The sequence below is a fragment of the Brassica oleracea genome, chromosome C5 (genome assembly GCF_000695525.1).
Source record: "Brassica oleracea var. oleracea cultivar TO1000 chromosome C5, BOL, whole genome shotgun sequence".
NCBI lineage: Eukaryota > Viridiplantae > Streptophyta > Magnoliopsida > Brassicales > Brassicaceae > Brassica > Brassica oleracea.
Genome location: NC_027752.1, coordinates 2883055 through 2901213, shown reverse-complemented (window position 1 = coordinate 2901213; position 18159 = coordinate 2883055). Strand labels below are relative to the sequence as shown.

Sequence of the window (18159 nt, the reverse complement as noted above, 5' to 3'; positions counted from 1 at the left end):
CCAAATATAACATGTATTTTATATGTATTTGAATTATGATTCCGAACAGGCCCGAACATGAAAAGAACCGACCTAAACCCAAACAAATTTTTTTTTCAAATATCTATTTGGGTCCAAATGTTTAGGACCCAAATAACTCAAATAGAAAGGAACCGACCCAAATACCTAAATACCCAGACCTACTCTCTCATTATATTTTATGTGTATTTTATAAGGGTTACATTTGTTAAAGTGATATGGCTTAAGATTTACTTGGTAAATTTTTTAGCTAATTAAATAGAATATATTTGCGAGGGTTTTAATAGTTTTAAATTTATCTTAAATGATTTTTATTATAATAATTTTTATAAAAATTAAGTTAAGGTAATATATATAATTTTGTTTTAACATATGATTTGCAAAAATGTTCTTATCAAATTTCATTTTGTAAATATTTGAAACTATATATATAATGTAAGATGACATGATATAATATGCTTTATGATATATATACGCTAACTCATTTTAATAATTAATATCTGAATATTGTAGATGATGAGCATAAAATATAGTGTATAGCATTAAAATGAAAAGTAATAATAAAATTCATTTAAAATGAGATTTTTAACCATGTTTTTAATGGGATGATGTATTATTAGATGGTCTATGAAAACTAATAATCAAAAGCACATGTTTTTTTGGATTATAGATAAAAATTGATATGACTTAATATTTTGGGATAGTTGTACATTATTATATTACAAAATTGTATTATATCGAAGAAGAAAATTTGTTTAAAATTATATAATTTATGAATTAGTTTATTTGAGATTTTGTATGTATATTCTTATATAACACCCTCTCTTAAATAAGTCATATAAGTTCATCCTTATGTAATTTTAAGACAATACCAGCAATGCAAAAAAATAATGGATTTAAATGTAGTTATCTAATTGGACCACATTAAACCCTGAAAAAAACAACACAAAACAAACTAATATCCAAATTAAACAGATTTAATATCTTCTTATTTTCAAAATAACAAATTTAATTATCATATCTTATCATAGTGCTGAGTATTATACAAGTTAATTAATAAAAGACCAGACGCCAATATGTCGTAAATAGAGAACTTAATTATTACCAAGAGCAAAGTCTTCTTCCACATTTGTTCGTGTATTTTTCCACGTTGACAATTTAAGGCGACGACTTTAATGGCTTCCAACTTTCATCGTCCTCCTCGTTCTCGTTTCTGTCTATGTGACTACCGCATATTATCTTTCCACAAGAGATGCTGTAAATCCTACACTCGCTTCTTTAATATATATATATATATATATATATATATATATATATATATATCTCCAATTACAATTACAAACATATTTGTTTCGCTTTCTCTTTGTTTAGGAAATACGATGATGAATCATATGTTTATGGCTACGAGTGAGTGAGGAAGGATTGTCAATGATCGATGTTGATGATAAATCATATGTACATGTTATGGCTACTTTGATGAGTTAAAAAAATAAAATTGCCCTACTTATTGTCTCTATTATGCTAGTCAAACGCAGACGGCGAAAAGATCAAAGGAAAAAATAGACAGCCCACCTATTGGTCCACAACGCACATCTAAACTATCTGAGTATTAATCATTACAAGTTGATTAATAAAATAACTGACCAGACGCCAAATATGCTCATAGAGAAATGACTATATATAATCAAAGTCTTCTTCCATATCTCTTCGTATATTTTCCACATTGGCAAAACACAACTCTAATGGCTTACAATCTTCTTATTACCGTGCTCCTCGTACTCGCTTCCCTCTCTCTAGCCTCCTGTTATTCTCATCCCACAAGAGATGTCTTGTTTAAGTAAGAAGAAGACCTATCTTTCACTTGTCTCGTATGCTTACGTACAACAATTAACAAATATATATTGTTTCTCTCTGAATAGACAAGACGATGTTGAATCATATTCTATGACCACGAGTCAGCAAGGATCATCGATGCTTGATGTTGAAGGTCTAGTGAAAGCTCGAAGTCTTCAAGTTCTATTCGCTGGCTCAAAAGTGGCTGTGAATAAAGCTTCCAAGAGTAGTGGTATTCAAATTTGGTTCATTTAATTTTTATTCTATTGAATATTCGTAAGGTTTTGTTTAGTACACTAACTATACAAATTAAATTGCAGGTTCAAAGAAGAGAAAACATAAGAGCAAAGTAGGATCACTGGATGTTTCAGCCGTTGTTGGAATCATAATAGCAGCAATTGTGGTTACTATTATCATCATCTATGTTATATATTTTTTCTATGTGAAGCACAAAACAAAAAAGGCTCAAAGTCTTGGACAAGGTAACTTATGATTCACATTCTACATAGATTACTTACTTATTTGATGAATTGCTAATACAATATTTTTTGTATTGACGACATGTTACAGAGAAAACAAATGGATCATCGGAAAATCAGACTTCCAAAACAGAGGATAGTGTCTAAAAAGAACTTCATGATCGCTATCATCACTTCGGTGGAACTATTTTTTTTTTCTGTGATCTTTTATTAGAACTTGATTTAATGGCTATGTTCAAAAATATTCGTGTAATGACAATTCGCAAATGATTGAATTATTATTTTTTTCTTATGCGTATCAACTATTAGGAACCTTGGTTTTATACATGAGTTTTATCAGATAAATTGATTTAAAAGGTATCAATTTCAATTGTGATTTACAAAAAAAAGAGAGAGTAAGTTTGGTAGTGAAATTGATCTAATTAAAGAGTATCAACTTAAATAAATACATATAAAATTTCAAGAGCATCCAACTAAATAACACACACATATATATATACTAAGTTTATATAATATCCCGAATTACATTTTTCATGAGAATAATTAATTACTATCTATTGCACACAAAAGACAACATCTATCACTTCTTGATAAAAAAAAAGTGAATATGAATTGTTTCTTCGTTATATTTAAAATTATTTTGTTTTCAGTAGCGCCATATATGACTTCATATCTAAATTAAAAAAAAAACAACTATTGTATTAGATTTAAATTTACAAAAAAGCAACAAGACTAGTAATAGTAAGCCCTAAAACTAAATTAACTATCTATATAGGGACAAAAACGTCACTTTAAACTTTTCGCCTGGCTTGTCCGTAACAAAATCGACGACGGAAAAAAAAAAAAGGAGAGATTTTTATTTTCCGATATCTTTCTCCACTTTTCCGATCCTTCTTGAGCTTCTGAGAGTAACCTATTACTATTGAGCACGTCCTGTTTCGCGTGGCTGCCTATCGCGAATCTGAGTGCTCTCTAAGGTTTTCGTTTTCATCTTAAATAGAATCCTTAATCTGGTTGCTGTAATTTTAAGAATGTTCTATAGAGTTTCGTCTCAATGCCTAAAAGGGTTTTGATTTAGGGTTGAAATGTGTGACGTCAGATGCATTCAATTTTCTACTCTTTTATAGTTTTTTTTTTATCTTCGTTTCAGGTCAGGTCATTCAACCATTTACGGCTGCAATCTCTATCAGTGTTGAGTTCACTGAAGGGTTCTTGCTTTGTACGTGGAGTTGATCGTATACTATCTGCAAATGTCAAGCTTACTTAATGTACTACTGCCTCATTATCTTTCATACTTTCTTTGGTCATTCCTCTGACTAGTGTTTTAATTCTTCAGTCATCAGTAAACGGATCGGCCTCGAGTTTATCTGACGGCTCAGGGAGAGCGTTTGCTTCTTCTTTCTCTGGTTTATCTGGGGCAGCTTCTCCTGTTTTCCATCATTCCGGTTGGGTTTAGATGTTTATCTCTTCAGTGTTTATTCTTCTGAGCTTATGTGTTTTGGTTGTTTTCTTTGTATAGGTTCTGTTCAGGGCCTTCATAGTATTCATGGAAGCTTTAATGTTTCCAACTCTGGTCTAAATGGTCTTGCTTCTGCTGGAGTCCAACAACAAAACGGAAGATTTGCATCCAGCAATCTTTCGGTTGGGCTCTCTCAGGTGCTGTTATCTTTGTAAACTATGCTGAAACGATCCCTTGTTTTGGCTTTTGCTTTAAAGGCTTCTTTTGGATTCTTATTTCCAGATATCTTATGGTAGTTCTCATGGACTCACTAATAGAGGAGGAGGTAGGTATACATACTGTTGGAAGCACTTAGTTCTGTAGTAGTACTGCTTCTATTGGTAATTGGTTTACTTCTTCAGGATTGGGAGTTTCTCCAATTTTGGGAAATGCCGGCTCTCGGATACAGAGCTCTATGGGGAATATGGTTGGTGGAGGCTCAATGGGCAGGACTTTGAGCTCTGGTGGAGGATTATCTATCCCGAGTCTTGGTTCTAGGCTAAACAACGGATCTGGAAATATCGGACAAATGATGAGTGGTGTCCTTCCACAAGGTACCTCGTGATTTGTATCCTTTTCTATTGTTTGTTGATATGTGCTTTTGTATGTCTCTTAACACCTTTTGTGATATCTTTTGAAATCTTATATTCTTCCCTTTTCTCTTTCAGGATCTCCGCAGGCTTTTTCTATGCTTGGAAATTGCTACCCTGCAGCTGGGGGACTTTCCCAAAATCATGTTCAAGCAATGAACGGTCTAAGCTCCATGAGCTTGCTGAATCAGATGAACTCCTCCAACGACATTTCTCCATTCGATATAAATAATGATTTTCCTCAGCTCACAAGCCGTCCCACTTCTGCTCAAGGACAATTGGGTGAGTAATAAGTAATAACTAACCCTTTGATTCTCTTCTCTTTCTCCTATCTGTTTGAATAAATATAAAACACTACCCTTTTAAAATTCTTAGGAGCTCGATTGCAACAAGGCCTTGGACTCAGCCCCATAGTTCAGCAAAACCAAGAGTTCAGTATTCAAAATGAAGATTTTCCTGCATTGCCTGGTTACAAAGGTCCCCCCTTTTTGTCTGCATCTTTCCTTTTTTGTGCATTACGGAGTTTGAGACTTTGACCCCCAAAAGGAACCATCCACCTTCCCCCACTGGTATCATAACTAGAGAGTGAATTTGTGGTCATATCCCTGCTGAACTATTAATCTTCTTCATGATCCATTGTGATGCTACCGTCTTGAATCCTCATAATGTCCTTTTATTAAAATTTCCGAGATTTTCATGGTGTGCATGAAGTTAATTTGTTGTTTTTTTTATAAAGAGATTTCCGTTTATTATAGTCTTTGACAAGGTTGATTGGTTTTATACAGGTAGCAGTGCTGATTATCCAATGGATTTGCATCATAAAGAACAACTCCATGAGAATTCTATTTTAATGATGCAATCTCAACAGTTATCTGTGAGTTTTTAGTTTTGTCAATAAATGTCATTAGTTTTAATTTCCTTCCGTTAAAGGTTTTCCTCACAATGTTTACTTTATCCTCTAATGTTGGCTACTTGCAGATGGGAAGGTCTGGTGGGTTCAACTTAGGTGGAGCATATACGTCACACCGTCCTCAACAACAACAACATGCTCAAGCTGTGAGTAGTAGTGGAGTCTCCTTAAATGTGTCTGACATCTTCTCATCCTCGCATCCGTCTTACCACTCTCAGGTGTGGTATGGTCAATACTTTTGAAATCGTTTGAGGTTCTAAAGTATATTTCATTGGCTTCAGACTGGTGTACCTCCGGGTATAGGATTAAGACCTATGAACTCTGCAAATTCTGTCATTGGGATGGGTTATGACCAGCCCCTCCAGCAATATCAGCACCATCAGAACACGTCGTCCCAGTATCGCTTGCATCAGATGTCAGCTATTGGCCAACCTTTCAGAGACGTGGGATTAAAACCAATGCAAGTGACACAGTCAAATCCTGATCGTTTTAGCTTGCTCGGTTTGCTTAGTGTGATAAAGATGAGCGACCCTGACTTGACTTCTTTGGCACTTGGGATTGATCTGACGTCACTTGGGTTAAACTTAAACTCAACAGAAAATCTTCATAAGACTTTCGCCTCGCCTTGGTCTAACGAGCCCTCTAAAGATGATCCTGAGTTCAGTGTACCGCAGTGTTACTACGCTAAAGACTCTCCGCCTCTACATGTAAGCCACTCTACTCTCTCATAACTACCATCATTCACTTGTCCATCTGTTTAATTATTATTTTATTGGTTGTTGCAGCAAGGGCTCTTTGCAAAGTTATTGTTAGAAACATTGTTCTACGTATTCTATAGGTATGTATGTATCTTTGGAATTTATTAACTTCTTGTTGATGCCTTCACTTGTTAAAAGAATCATAACGATATTTCTCGTGCAGCATGCCGAGAGATGAAGCGCAGTTATACGCAACAAATGAACTGTATACCCTTTCCATCATAATTAACTTATATTAGTTGAAGTCAGACTATAGGTACAAGCTGGATCATAAGTCTTTTTCGTTTTGCAGTTACCACAGAGGTTGGTTCTACCACAAAGAACACAAGTTGTGGTTCATTAGAATCGGAGAACCTCTCGTGAAAACGAATACGTATGAAAGAGGTTCATATCACTGTTTTGATCCAATCTCATTTGAGATCGTTCAAAAGGTGAGTGTACATCCAAGCTCTCTCATCGGTTTGTATTTTTCTTTTCATTTTGGTCTCTGAAAAAACACACAAATCATCTCGAATTGCAGGAAAATTCTGTTCTCTACTACGAGATGCTGGAAAAGAGACCGTCCCTATCTCAACATTGAGTGTAAACTATCCGTTATATTCAGTATTTATAATGTAATTTTCCTACCAAAGTATCAATCGGTTTAGGAAATCAATAGAACAGTAACCAGTTTCCAGCATATGTAGCTGAAACTTCTTCAAGCTTATATATTAAAAATCAATAGACATCTCTTCTCTATCAGAATGTGTGTTGCATTAAAGTTATTCTCTTATGTTCTGTGCTCTAATCCTTATTTGATTTCTCCGGTTCAAAGCATCTCAGGTAACTCTCATGGTACATTAGTCAGATTGCATACATTTTCTTACACTCGTTTTGGAGAACATCTGTATCCGTAAGCTGAGGAATCCCCCAAGATCCAGATTTACTGTTGTTGATGGAGGATCTTCTTATGTTTCTCGCATTAGCAGCTTCAATCTTGTGCTGTATAATCCAGTAGCACATGGTCCCTAACGTGGTGATCATGATCGTCGCACCGATAGCAGTCACCCAAATAGCTAGCCACTTCTCTTCTTCACCGACGACAACAAACGACAGAGCCAAAAAGGCAACGGAGATGAGAACACATGCGAGCCACATGAGTTTGTTTATCACAGCCATCATCTGTTTCTTGGCCTTGCTCTCTATCACCACCACCGACGTCTGAACCACCACAACTGCCAAGGAGATGAAGAGTGCGATGGAGTCGAAGATGAAGAATATTATGAACGGTGTCGTTGATGCAATGTTGGCTTCTCCTAGTGAATGTCCATCTGGAAGGTTGCTTGTGTCTTCTACGTACTGCCCCGGGACAGTGAAGATAGCTGCGAACGCCACGGTAGCTATCAGCACGGCGACGACAGTGGTTGAGTTGATCGCGTTGTTGAGACCTTCCGTGTGCATTTTGTTGAGCTGTTTTGCTATCCCTTGAACGCGTCTTCTGGTCTGGCGCGTATGCTCAAGCTGATTATGAACCTCATGCTTGATATCGCTCACTGTCTGTTTCAGCTCCCGAGCAGGGTTAGCCCCCCCTGAGGGCTTAATGGTCTTGGCGCTGGGGACGCCGTGCTTCTGCAAGATGAGAGCCACCTCTGGGTTCCCAACCTTCTCCGCTGTGTCAAGAGCAGTTTCTCCTGTTCTGTTAACAGCTTTGGTATCGGTTATGTTGTTGTCTAGCAGCAATTTGACGATATGTGATCTGCCTTTTCTAGCTGCGATGTGCAGCGCAGTGTTTCCCTTTGTGTCTGCTATGTTGATAGAGGATCTATCCGCTTTGATGAGCTCCTCTACGACCTCGACGTTTGTTCCTTTAGCTGCCATGTGAAGAGATGTTTGGCCTTTCTTGTCCATCCTTATTGAGATAGCTGGCTCTGATGCTAATAGAGCCTTGACGACCTTCACGTGCCCGTTTCTTGATGCAGAGTGTAACGCCGTCTTACCGTTGCTTTTGGCGATTCCCGCCAGGCTGCTTCCTAGTTCCAGTAGAAAGTTTACAACCTCCGTGTGTCCTTGCGTTGCAGCTGTGTGCAGTGCCGTTGTGTTCAAGAGATCCACCGTCATCGCTAGCTCCGAGTGAGCCTCTGCTAAGACCTTCAACACATCTGTAAAAAGAACGAAAATGAGACACGTTTTCAACTGGTTTTAGTGGTGAGTTTTGAATTATACGTACCGAGGTCTCCTTGCTTGGCAGCAATGTGGAAAGCATCGAACCCGTTTCTTGCTTTGATCTCAACAAGAGAAAGATCATAGCGTTTGATCATCTCTTTCACAATCTCGACGTCACCATACTCTGCTGCAACGTAGAGTGCGGTCTCACCTGATTGGTTCTGTTTCCCTAGGAGCTCATTCAACTCAGGCTCTCTGGCTTTTGTAAGAATCTCAACAACTTCGTCCTTGTTTCCTCGTCTCACGGCTGAATGGAGCTGTGTGTCTTCGCGTTTTCCGGTCAGCTGTTTCGCCATTTTCTTCTTTGGCACGGTGTCTTCTTCCCCTTCCATCTTTTGCTGTTGATGCAGCCACGAAACCCTAAACCGCAAACCCTAAATGGCTTTCCACAAGGCTAAAAGCTGCAAACACCAAAGACAGAAGAAGTTTGGTGGTCGTGTTAAGGTTAGGAAGGACTTGATCCAAAAGTAAAATGATTTTAAGATGTAGAAAGAGAGAAGATGAAGTGGAAGAAACAAGATCAGTAAAGGTTTTATAAGAAATGAAAAAAAGTTTGGACATAGGCACATGTAACTTTTCTATGTGACTCGACTGACCAATAGAAGAAAACGAATCTAATTTCAAAAAATTATTTGTGTTAACTTTCTTGAAAGAGAGTGATCATGACACCCTTTTGTACATTTGTATATTATTCTAAGAAAACAACTTTTACTTATATTAATTTTTGTTTGATTTTAAAAAGATACCAAGTAAAGTAGATTCTTTTCTTAGCTTAGATGTAAGTTCGTTTCTATGTTAGAGTGGTTTGGCCATGTAAAATTAAAGTTAACACGTTTTTTTTTCTTCTTCTTTTTGTTAACAACAAGTAATATTATACGCCTTTAAATCGGATGGTTATAATACAATGACGACACCACGACAAAACACTAAACTAATTAAGCAAATGTTTTGTTCAAAATAAGAACTGTTTGTGCTAGTTGGTTTATATCACTCGTTGATGATATTGGAAATGCTTGGCTTTTCCGCCCTTCTGTGCGCTTTACTTTATGCATGTGTTACATGACTCAAAATAAATGAGCCTCTGAACATATTTTATTTTCGGTTGCGACCAGGTAAGGCATTATTACTTAGAAACAACCTCAAAGGGTGAGGAACCCTAATTTACGTGGTGTGTTCATTTCACAAATTCCGTGTAAAACGATTAATAGTTATTACTAGTATTAATATACATGCAGTCTATGTCTACTTTGTCATGAATAACGAAGAAGTAGGTGATGATATGAAAACACGTATGTCTTAGTGTGTGTAACACCATGAACTCACTTTAATTTGAATTGGTTTTAAACTAAGGAATTGGTGAAATATACGTATATCTTCAATCTTCTTATATACAAGCTTGACACTAACTTCACCACGTATAATGAACTCATTAACCATTCCTACAATCTAAAGAAAGCTTTGGCACTTGACAGTCTAACTTCACTAGCTTAATATAATTCTCCAATATGAGAAAATATTAAGAACACCCATTTTGCAAAGTAGGCGATAAGATTTCTTGGCTTGAATATATGCTTGAGATATTCTAAATCTCTGTTGTTAGCAGCAACAATGGCATGATAAGCAATTGACAATAACTAATAGGACACAAAGTTTGTTATAGGAGACTTAACATAAGAATAACCTGAGGAGCAATGGTGATATTAATACACGCAGCCATCAAATTGAGTTTTTATTGTTAAAACTAGGGAGAACGGCTTATTGATGCCTATGCCTGAACTAGGGATCACTGAGAAAATACATACCCCAACTTCTACTGCCAAAACATATTTTGATTAATCGAAAATTTGAAATTTATGCATGAACTAAAGATCGTTGAAAAAATACATATCTCAACTCCTATTGCATACTAAAACAGACTTTAACTAATTAAAATTTTGAAATTTATGCCCAATTTTTAGAGGTTAACGCTAATCTCAATTTTGACTTAGACTCTGTTAATTAATTGTTAACGACTAACTAGGATATTTAGTTGGCTAATGAGTTAGGGCCTAATCGAAAATCAAATTGGAATGGATCACATCTGATAATAGTTGGGCCGGAACCCTAAAAAAATGGACCATTATATCTACAACGTCGTTTGTTCTGTGTTTTGTCAATCGTTTGTTCTGTGTTTTGTCTCTTCACTCTGCCTTGTCGGGATCCTTCACTTTGTCGCAGAAGAAGAAATAAAGAAGAGGAGATAAAAACACATAATAGACGACATTGTATTGATAATGATCCAACTATTATCAGATTTGACCCATTCCAATTTAATTTTTGATTCGGCCCAATTATTATTAATCTGACTCATTAACCAACTAAGTATCCTAGTCATCGTCGTTAACAATTAATTAACAGAGTTTAAGTCAAAATTGAAATTAGCATTGATTTCTAAAGACTAGACATAAATTTCAATTTTTTAATTAGTTAAGATATGTTTTGGCATGCAATAGGAATTAGGGTATGTATTTTTTTTACCGACCCCTAGTTCAGGCGTGAATTTCAAATGTTTGATTAAGTAAGGTATGTCTTGGCATGCAGTAAAAATTGGGGTATGTATTTTCTTGCGATCCTAGTTCAGAAATGAATAAGTTGTTTTCCCGTTAAAACTACTCGTAAAAAACTTCGCATGTTTTTTCACTAATTCGTTCAAAAGCTCCAGTGCGGGAGTTTCTTTAAGACTTATTCTTGGGTTCACCAACCAATATGATTGTGTTATTTCATATTCGATATCTTTTAAAAAAGGAAACAAAATATTGTCAAATTATATTATCTTTTTAAAATTAAAAGGTAAAAAGAAATAAATAAAATATAGTAGTAATTACAAAAAAAAATATTTTTAACGTCGTCAAGAAAACATTAAACCCTAAATCCTAATCCCTAAACCCTAAATCCTAAACCCTAAACCGTTGGATAAACCTAAATCTTTGGGTAAATCTTAAACCCTTGGGTAAATCCTAAACCCTTGGGTAAACTCTAAACTCTTGGATAAATTTTAAACTCTAAATAAAAACACTAAACCCTAAAACTAATTTATCCAAGAGTTTAGAGTTTACCCAAGGGTTTAGAGTTTACCCAAGGGTTTAGGGTTTAGGATTTAGGGTTTAAGGATTAGGATTTAGGATTTAGTGTTTTGCTGACGACGTTAAAAAGATTTTTTTAATTCTTTTTTCTGTAGCTGTTATTTTTTTTTAATTTTTAATTTTAAAAAATATATAACTTGATAATATTTTTTTTTCTTTTTTAAAAGATATCGAATTTGAAATAATGAAATCTTATTGGTTGGTGAACCTAGAGGTACCCTAAGGGGTGAACCAAGAATAAACTCTTTCTTTAATAATACTACAAAAACTAGCATTAAATTTTGAAACAAGGGATACCAAGTCTTCGACCAGTATACATTGGTGTAATGGAGTCTACCACAACCAGAAATAATAAATTGAATTGGTGCAATAAATATAAATTCATCACTTGAGAAATAATAGACAATTAAGTTTTAGATGAATGTCACAACGGAACAGCTTCTTTTACGAATAAAATACCTGCAAGTAGGCACAATTAATTTCATTTCAACCACTTAGGTATGTCTGCCTTTATATTATTCGATCGTATACATAAGATCTTACACTTCTTCAAAGTCTCTCTTATTTATGTATCCTACTCTTCTACTAACTCTGAAAACTTTCATACTAACCATCATGTAGCCTTTGCACAAAAAAAAGAACCATCATGTTATATAATATTCACATAGCTATAATATAATATTGCAAATGTTGTTACAACCAATAGACATGCATGGTGAACGATATGTTTTACCGATCCCTCCTACTGCTTCAAGTGTGGTTTATTCTACAACGAATATATATGGCAGATATTTCAAGTGATTCCAATATTTTATTTATATTTTGTGAATCTGGTTGAGAATATATGGGACCAGAATCGGGTGGTGAACGCAAATGCGGATTGGATGCGTTCACACCGAACAGTCTTTTTGAACCATTTCCCCCCGAAAATATAGTTATTTCCTGATGCTGACACAAAATATACAAATAGCCCTTCAGGCAGAGATTAAGGCTAGTATCCATAATCATGAAAAGAAGATTAATATTATTTTTAATATAAATTTCCAAACGATGTTTATACATTATTTGCTTACTTTATCATTAAAAGAAAAAAGACTTGAGTTCGAATTGATTTGTTGGAAAAATATATGCCGTATAATTACTGAAAGATGAGTAAAATACAGTACAAGAAGTTAGCATAAAAGGACATAGACAAGACTGCCATATTATAACAGCTAACGTTTGGAAAAAAAACTACTAAAGTTGGAGTACCATACATGTGTAGCAGTAAGTGTGACAACTGATAACAAGCTTTATTTACTCCAACTGTTTCTAAACGTAGAATGTCCTAAATGTAGAATGTTGTAAAGAATTTGATGTTTCAATACATAAGATGTTTCAGTTTAGATAATCTCTATTTATTAAAAACTGTGTAATCAATTATATTTAATATAATTTATTTTGTAATTGGTTGAATAACATTAATTTATAATTTTAATGATAATTTCTAGATAAAACTTTTGTTTTTAATATGTGTATATATTTTTACCTAAACATATTCTATTTAGAAACAGATCAAATAATACAGAGAAGACAGATTTAAAAAAAAAAACTAAATGTCCTAACAGCTTGCAATTTTTAAGAAGTTAACACTACAATATGATGGCTTCTTATTGTATTACTATTCACCAAATGAATGCAGTAAATACCTTATTACCCTGAAAACTTATAAAAACAAAAAAAAAAAAAGGTATGAGACAGCTATACCACAATTTCTTTGTCATCCAATTTGAAAAAAAAAAATCGTAACCAAACGTAATCCAAATAGTTTTAAAAATAGAAAAAGAATGACACTAGTCACCTTTGTTTGAGATTTACGGTTTAAAATAATTGTATGTCTTTAAATTATTACAAGAAAAACACTGTCACGTAGTTTCTTCACGTATGGAACTTGAACGTATCAGGGTCTTCTTCTTCACGAATCCAACCATACTTCTCGAGGAAAGGATTCAACAACGACGTTGGTGGGTACTGATCAATGCAATGGTTCCACACATTCCCTAAACATTCTCCAACGTTAAGATCTCTCGCAACTTCCCAAACGCAGCTATTACACTTGAAACCAGCTCCAAAGCTTATCATGAACACTCTATCTCCTCTCTTCAGCCTCTTCTTCGCTTCCATGTACCCCAAAACATACCACAAGCTACTCGCCGACGTGTTCCCAAACCGGTGTAGCGTCATCCTCGCCGGTTCAAGATCGTACTCGGTTAAGTCAAGACTATAACCAATCGCGTCGATAACCGCTTTGCCTCCCGTGTGAATACAGAAATGTTCAATACCGGTTTTGAAGTTAATCCCCGCCTTCGTAGCAGCTTGAGCCACGTTCGTGGAGCCTTTGCTAGGGCGTCTACGAAGCTTCTTGAGGAGAAGAGATAACATAAACCTGAAGAGCTGCGTCACGGGAAGAATCTTTGGAGTGATGACTTTGAGGTTGTCCACGAAAGCACGAGTCGCTGCTTTTGGAAGAGTCTTGTCTAAGTGGATACCAACTCGTCCCAGCTCGTCTTCTTTTTGGACACACGCGTTGAATGAATCCTCTCTTGCTCCATGGTGCGTTCTCACCAAACACTTCAGCTTAAACATGGCTCTCTTGCTTAGACAACGCTTGTTGGTCAAGAGAACCGCGCAGCCACCGGAGCGGAACAAGCAGTTAGCGAGGATCATAGACCGGTTGTTTCCGCTGTACCAGTTAGGACTAAGTGACTCGGATGTTACAACGAGAGCAAGCTTGTTCTTGTACGTTTTGAAAATGTTTTTAACAATATCTACCGATATAACACTCGCGCTACATCCCATCGCCGTCAAGTTGAAAACCTTCACGTCTTCTCTCATTTTGTAATGGTTAATGATTCTTGCGGATAGAGAAGGTGTTGAGTTGAGCATGGAGACGTTGACCACGAGTACGTCGATGTCTTTAGGTTTGAGTTTGTTTCTCTTTAGGAGTTTCTCGATTGTGTCAATGTAAAACTCTTCCATCTCCGAGAGAGCGTCTTGTATGGTAGGAGACTCTTCACGTCCTTCAAAGTAGAGACGTGGTGCGTAGGTTTGCTCTCCGATACCTGAACTAACAATGGCTTTGAGGAGGAACTTGTACTCGTTGAGTCTAATGTGTTTGTTTCGACGGATGATCTCACCGCTGATTTGAGTACTCAGCATACGATCATCTGAAGGTTTGTGGCATTGATAGTCCAAGATGTAGCAGTTTTGATCTCTCTTGGAGTCTATGCGTTTCCAGATCTTGAAGATGAGGTAAGAAATGAGAAGAGAAGAGAGGATATAGAGAATATCCATTTAAAAAAAACTTTGGGTTAAAGAAGAAGTAGTGTATTTAAAACTGCATGAAGATGTTAGCCAAGATTGTTGTGGGGATATATAAGAGGACAATTAAACAGGAAAAGACAGGTCTCGTTTATTGACAACTCATGCTGTCCAAAAAGAGTCAATGCCATTGGTGTGGGGTACAGTTTAATTTGAAAAGTTTACTGACAAGCAGACTGGTGGTGAGAAAATTGATAACAATAAGGTGACACATTGATGTGGATGTACAAAGTGGACGATGGACTTCACATGTTCTGTCTATTTAATTATTTATAAATTTTCATACGTACAGTCTAGTATATGTTGAACATATAGGCCAATCCTCAAGCTGGCCATATATTTTGTATCACACAGTTGACTTAGTGAATCCAAGGTTACAAAAAAGATTAGATTCTAGAACTGATCTGAGTATTTACATACGATGTTTGTTAACTAAGGGAGAATGGTCCATCTTTGCGAGTTACACTCGTACGTGATCGTGTCTTGTAGTACGTACTATAAAATCATGTGTATCGTAAAATCACTTGCTCAGTCAAACACAGCTTCTGGACTAATATAAGACTTTATGTTGCGTAAAAGTTAGAAGTACATTGTTTATGGTTGAAATCTTAACAATGTCATGATGGTACATTGATGTGGATGTATTATATAAAAATATACTCCTACAAATCAAATGGAGAAATACCTTGTCTGACTTTTCAAGCCATCATGTCAATACTTTTCTATGACAATTTTTTTTTTTTTGCAAAGTAACATCCATAATAAGAAAACCCTAAATTTCTGATTATGCGTAATTTCATTTCACTTGATAACATTAAACTATAAAGAAAACTGTATAAAATATTCACATAAATACCACAATTTATTTATTTTATAATGTATTGGTACATAAAAGATGTTGAGGTTGTGGATGAAAGAGCAATAAATAGATCTGGGTGAGCTGTGAGTATATGAAGAAGGTTTGGGAAATCATGAACTTTTTGGATACAAGTGAGAGTGTTGTGAGTCGACAAGCTTATCTCAACCTCCAACAGCTTAATTACGTCGACTCACCTTTACTACAAAGCCATCATCCAACGCTTACTCACACCATTTGCGTGTACATACGTCCTTTCCTTTTATAACTGATACACCAATTCACATAATTCAAAACATTCAAAAACCATCTCCTCTTTTAGTTATGCAACTACGTAAGGAAGGTTATTGTAATTTTGGTATGGGAAAAGTTTGACTCACTCAACAAACAATCTAGCAACCAATAATAGTTGAATATTAATTATCTACTAGAATATCTTACAAAACAATATATTCCCTCCGTTTCTAGATATATGATGTTTAGAATAGTTTTTATGTTCTAATATGTAGAATGTTCTCAGATTTTTAGGTAGTTTTAAGTTTATCAAAAACTGTGTAACCAATCAAATTTAATAGTTCTATTTTGTAATTGGTTGAATAGTTTTTAATTTAAAATTTTAATGATATTTTTTAGATAAAAAGTAACAATAAGTGTGTTTTATCTAAAAAAATTTTATATTTAGAAAGAGAGGGAGTATAACCGTTTATGTAGCAGACACATTACGTTGTCAATAGCGATCACGCGTTTACTTTTGTGATAGCATTAAGAGTAGTCTAGCTAGACGTTATTACTAATAATGGTGAATTTAATGTTTGCCGCTGTTTTTAGTTTGTTGGTCATTTCATTATCATTTAGTACTTAAGTTTGATTTTTCTTGAGTTTATCCAAAGAAACTAAAACTGTCAATTCGATTTTTATTAAGAAAATGAACAGATGAAAACTTTAAATAATTGATCAACGTTCAAAATTAAAGTTTAAAATTTTGTTGCTGCAAATAATTTTGTTATTTTTGATAATTATTCCTTTATATTTGAAAATATATTTTGTAAAAAAAAATCCATGCTAGACTAGCAATAGCAATGGTATAAAATATACAAAACATAACCAAATTTCCATTAGATATTATTCAAGTTCAACTTCTGTACTAAAACAAAAGGGACACCAAGGGAATGATAATACTCACAGAAACATCGCAACTAAATCATGTTCTGATGGGAGGAATTAGATAGACAGTGAGACAATATTTTAATGCAGGCAAACCATGGACAAAGAAGACGTATTTATAAACTATGGTTCTCTAAAGAAAGCACGTTATCTCTATAACTCTTGACTTGAATCACTTTTTTATAAATGACATATCTGAAAATGTATGACTACGGCAGATACATCGAACAAACTGGTATATACCTCATATGTTTGCATACGGAATATTAAAATAAATTGATATGTAAAGATTTATTCAACTAACTACTTTACTTCCCAACCACAATTCCTTTTTATTTGTTATCTAGAGTAACTCTATTGTTGTGGCCGAATGATTGAAATATATTTGTCGGTCAACTATCATTATTTATAGTATATTTTAAAATTAAAATACTAAATATCTTTACCTATTTTTACGAAATTAATATTGTTTTTCCATTGATTATCACCTCTCGTTGATTAAATTATAATTATTACTTCCAAAAGTTTAAGAAATATTTATTGACTTAGCAAGAAACTTTTCAGAAACTAAAAATACGTTAGACTATTATTAACCTGGGCTCTTAGGGTGAGATTCTTAGATTCGGTTAAGAATCTTTTCTTAACTTTTAACTAAGAAAAACTAAAAACCGTCTCTTAAATAAGAGATATAAGAGCTGGTGTTTAGCCGAAAAATGTAAAAAAAATAAAAAAAACAAAAAAGTGTCAAATCATGAGTTAAGAACCCCAAATTAAGAACACGGGTTAATCATGCTCTTAAAACCAGAATTTGCTCTACGGTTGTGATAGCTTCCAACTGCAATGAAAACCGTTAGTGTAGCTTATAAAATGGTAAACATTACAAAATCAAAAGTATTAGACCATCTCCAATGGCTTACTCTATTTTTTACTCTAAAATAAAGTAACTCCATAATAGAGTTTGAGTATGCTCCAATGGTACTATATTTTAAAGTTGAAAACAAAGTGATGAACAGAAAAAAAATAAGTTACTCTATATTTGTAGTAAACCTATTTTTCACTCTATTTTAGAGTGAAAAATAGAATATCATTGGAATATTTTTATTCTAAACTTTATTTCAGAGCAAAAAATAGAGCTGGAGAGGCCCTCGGCCTTTACTGGATTCATACAACACATACGGTCTCATTTGATGCTGGGTTGGGCCCAGATATTCTGAACGCCTAAATCAAAATTTAAATTTAGGACCCAAATGTAATGTTTTTTTTCTCTCTCAATATTAGTGTTGTTTGATAAAGAATATTTGATAACATTACAAGATTTTCTTAAAAAAATGTAATAAATAAATATAATTACAGCTGATGATTGTTACAA

General features: G+C 34.6%; 4 protein-coding genes across 5 annotated transcripts; 2 read left to right on the top strand and 2 right to left on the bottom strand.

Moving 5' to 3' along the window:
- Nucleotides 1-1756: 1756 nt before the first annotated feature.
- On the top strand, nucleotides 1757-2551 carry LOC106294336. Its single transcript, XM_013729889.1, has 4 exons — nucleotides 1757-1855; nucleotides 1938-2083; nucleotides 2172-2333; nucleotides 2422-2551. The coding sequence occupies exons 1-4, from the start codon at nucleotides 1761-1763 to the stop codon at nucleotides 2475-2477; spliced, it is 459 nt and encodes a 152-aa protein (XP_013585343.1). The 5' UTR covers nucleotides 1757-1760; the 3' UTR covers nucleotides 2478-2551.
- Nucleotides 2552-3150: 599 nt separating this feature from the next.
- LOC106295416 (probable NOT transcription complex subunit VIP2) lies at nucleotides 3151-6821 on the top strand. 2 transcript variants are annotated; one of them, XM_013731308.1, is made up of 15 exons: nucleotides 3151-3307; nucleotides 3481-3598; nucleotides 3667-3775; nucleotides 3850-3986; nucleotides 4072-4114; nucleotides 4191-4382; nucleotides 4497-4700; nucleotides 4794-4895; nucleotides 5204-5292; nucleotides 5397-5474; nucleotides 5610-6035; nucleotides 6114-6166; nucleotides 6250-6291; nucleotides 6379-6517; nucleotides 6607-6821. In XM_013731308.1, exons 2-15 carry the CDS (start codon nucleotides 3581-3583, stop codon nucleotides 6664-6666), a joined length of 1692 nt encoding a protein of 563 aa, XP_013586762.1. In that variant the 5' UTR covers nucleotides 3151-3307; nucleotides 3481-3580; the 3' UTR covers nucleotides 6667-6821. The 2 variants fall into 2 exon arrangements, with proteins under 2 accessions (XP_013586762.1, XP_013586761.1); XM_013731307.1 differs by having other exon boundaries at nucleotides 5397-5546.
- Nucleotides 6822-6925: 104 nt separating this feature from the next.
- On the bottom strand, nucleotides 6926-8843 carry LOC106295415 (ankyrin repeat-containing protein At5g02620). The gene is made up of 2 exons (XM_013731306.1): nucleotides 8293-8843; nucleotides 6926-8224 (listed from the first exon to the last, which is right to left on the bottom strand). Exons 1-2 carry the CDS (start codon nucleotides 8618-8620, stop codon nucleotides 6930-6932), a joined length of 1623 nt encoding a protein of 540 aa, XP_013586760.1. The 5' UTR covers nucleotides 8621-8843; the 3' UTR covers nucleotides 6926-6929.
- Nucleotides 8844-13189: 4346 nt separating this feature from the next.
- Nucleotides 13190-14797, bottom strand: LOC106295418 (3-ketoacyl-CoA synthase 3). The gene has a single exon (XM_013731309.1). It carries the CDS (start codon nucleotides 14741-14743, stop codon nucleotides 13328-13330), a length of 1416 nt encoding a protein of 471 aa, XP_013586763.1. The 5' UTR covers nucleotides 14744-14797; the 3' UTR covers nucleotides 13190-13327.
- Nucleotides 14798-18159: the final 3362 nt, after the last annotated feature.

What these genes read in the sequence shown, in the direction of transcription:
- LOC106295416 (XM_013731307.1), top strand. An exon ending in TCCTGTTTTCCATCATTCCG is followed by an intron (nt 3,776 to 3,849) that starts GTTGGGTTTAGA and finishes TTCTTTGTATAG; the next exon opens with GTTCTGTTCAGGGCCTTCAT. An exon ending in TTGTTCTACGTATTCTATAG is followed by an intron (nt 6,167 to 6,249) that starts GTATGTATGTAT and finishes TTTCTCGTGCAG; the next exon opens with CATGCCGAGAGATGAAGCGC.
- LOC106294336 (XM_013729889.1), top strand. Translation starts at nt 1,761, where the DNA reads ATGGCTTACAATCTTCTTATTACCGTGCTCCTCGTACTCGCTTCCCTC. An exon ending in ACAAGAGATGTCTTGTTTAA is followed by an intron (nt 1,856 to 1,937) that starts GTAAGAAGAAGA and finishes CTCTCTGAATAG; the next exon opens with ACAAGACGATGTTGAATCAT. An exon ending in TAAAGCTTCCAAGAGTAGTG is followed by an intron (nt 2,084 to 2,171) that starts GTATTCAAATTT and finishes ATTAAATTGCAG; the next exon opens with GTTCAAAGAAGAGAAAACAT.
- LOC106295415 (XM_013731306.1), bottom strand. Translation starts at nt 8,620, where the DNA reads ATGGAAGGGGAAGAAGACACCGTGCCAAAGAAGAAAATGGCGAAACAG. An exon ending in TGCCAAGCAAGGAGACCTCG is followed by an intron (nt 8,225 to 8,292) that starts GTACGTATAATT and finishes TTCTTTTTACAG; the next exon opens with ATGTGTTGAAGGTCTTAGCA.
- LOC106295418 (XM_013731309.1), bottom strand. Translation starts at nt 14,743, where the DNA reads ATGGATATTCTCTATATCCTCTCTTCTCTTCTCATTTCTTACCTCATC.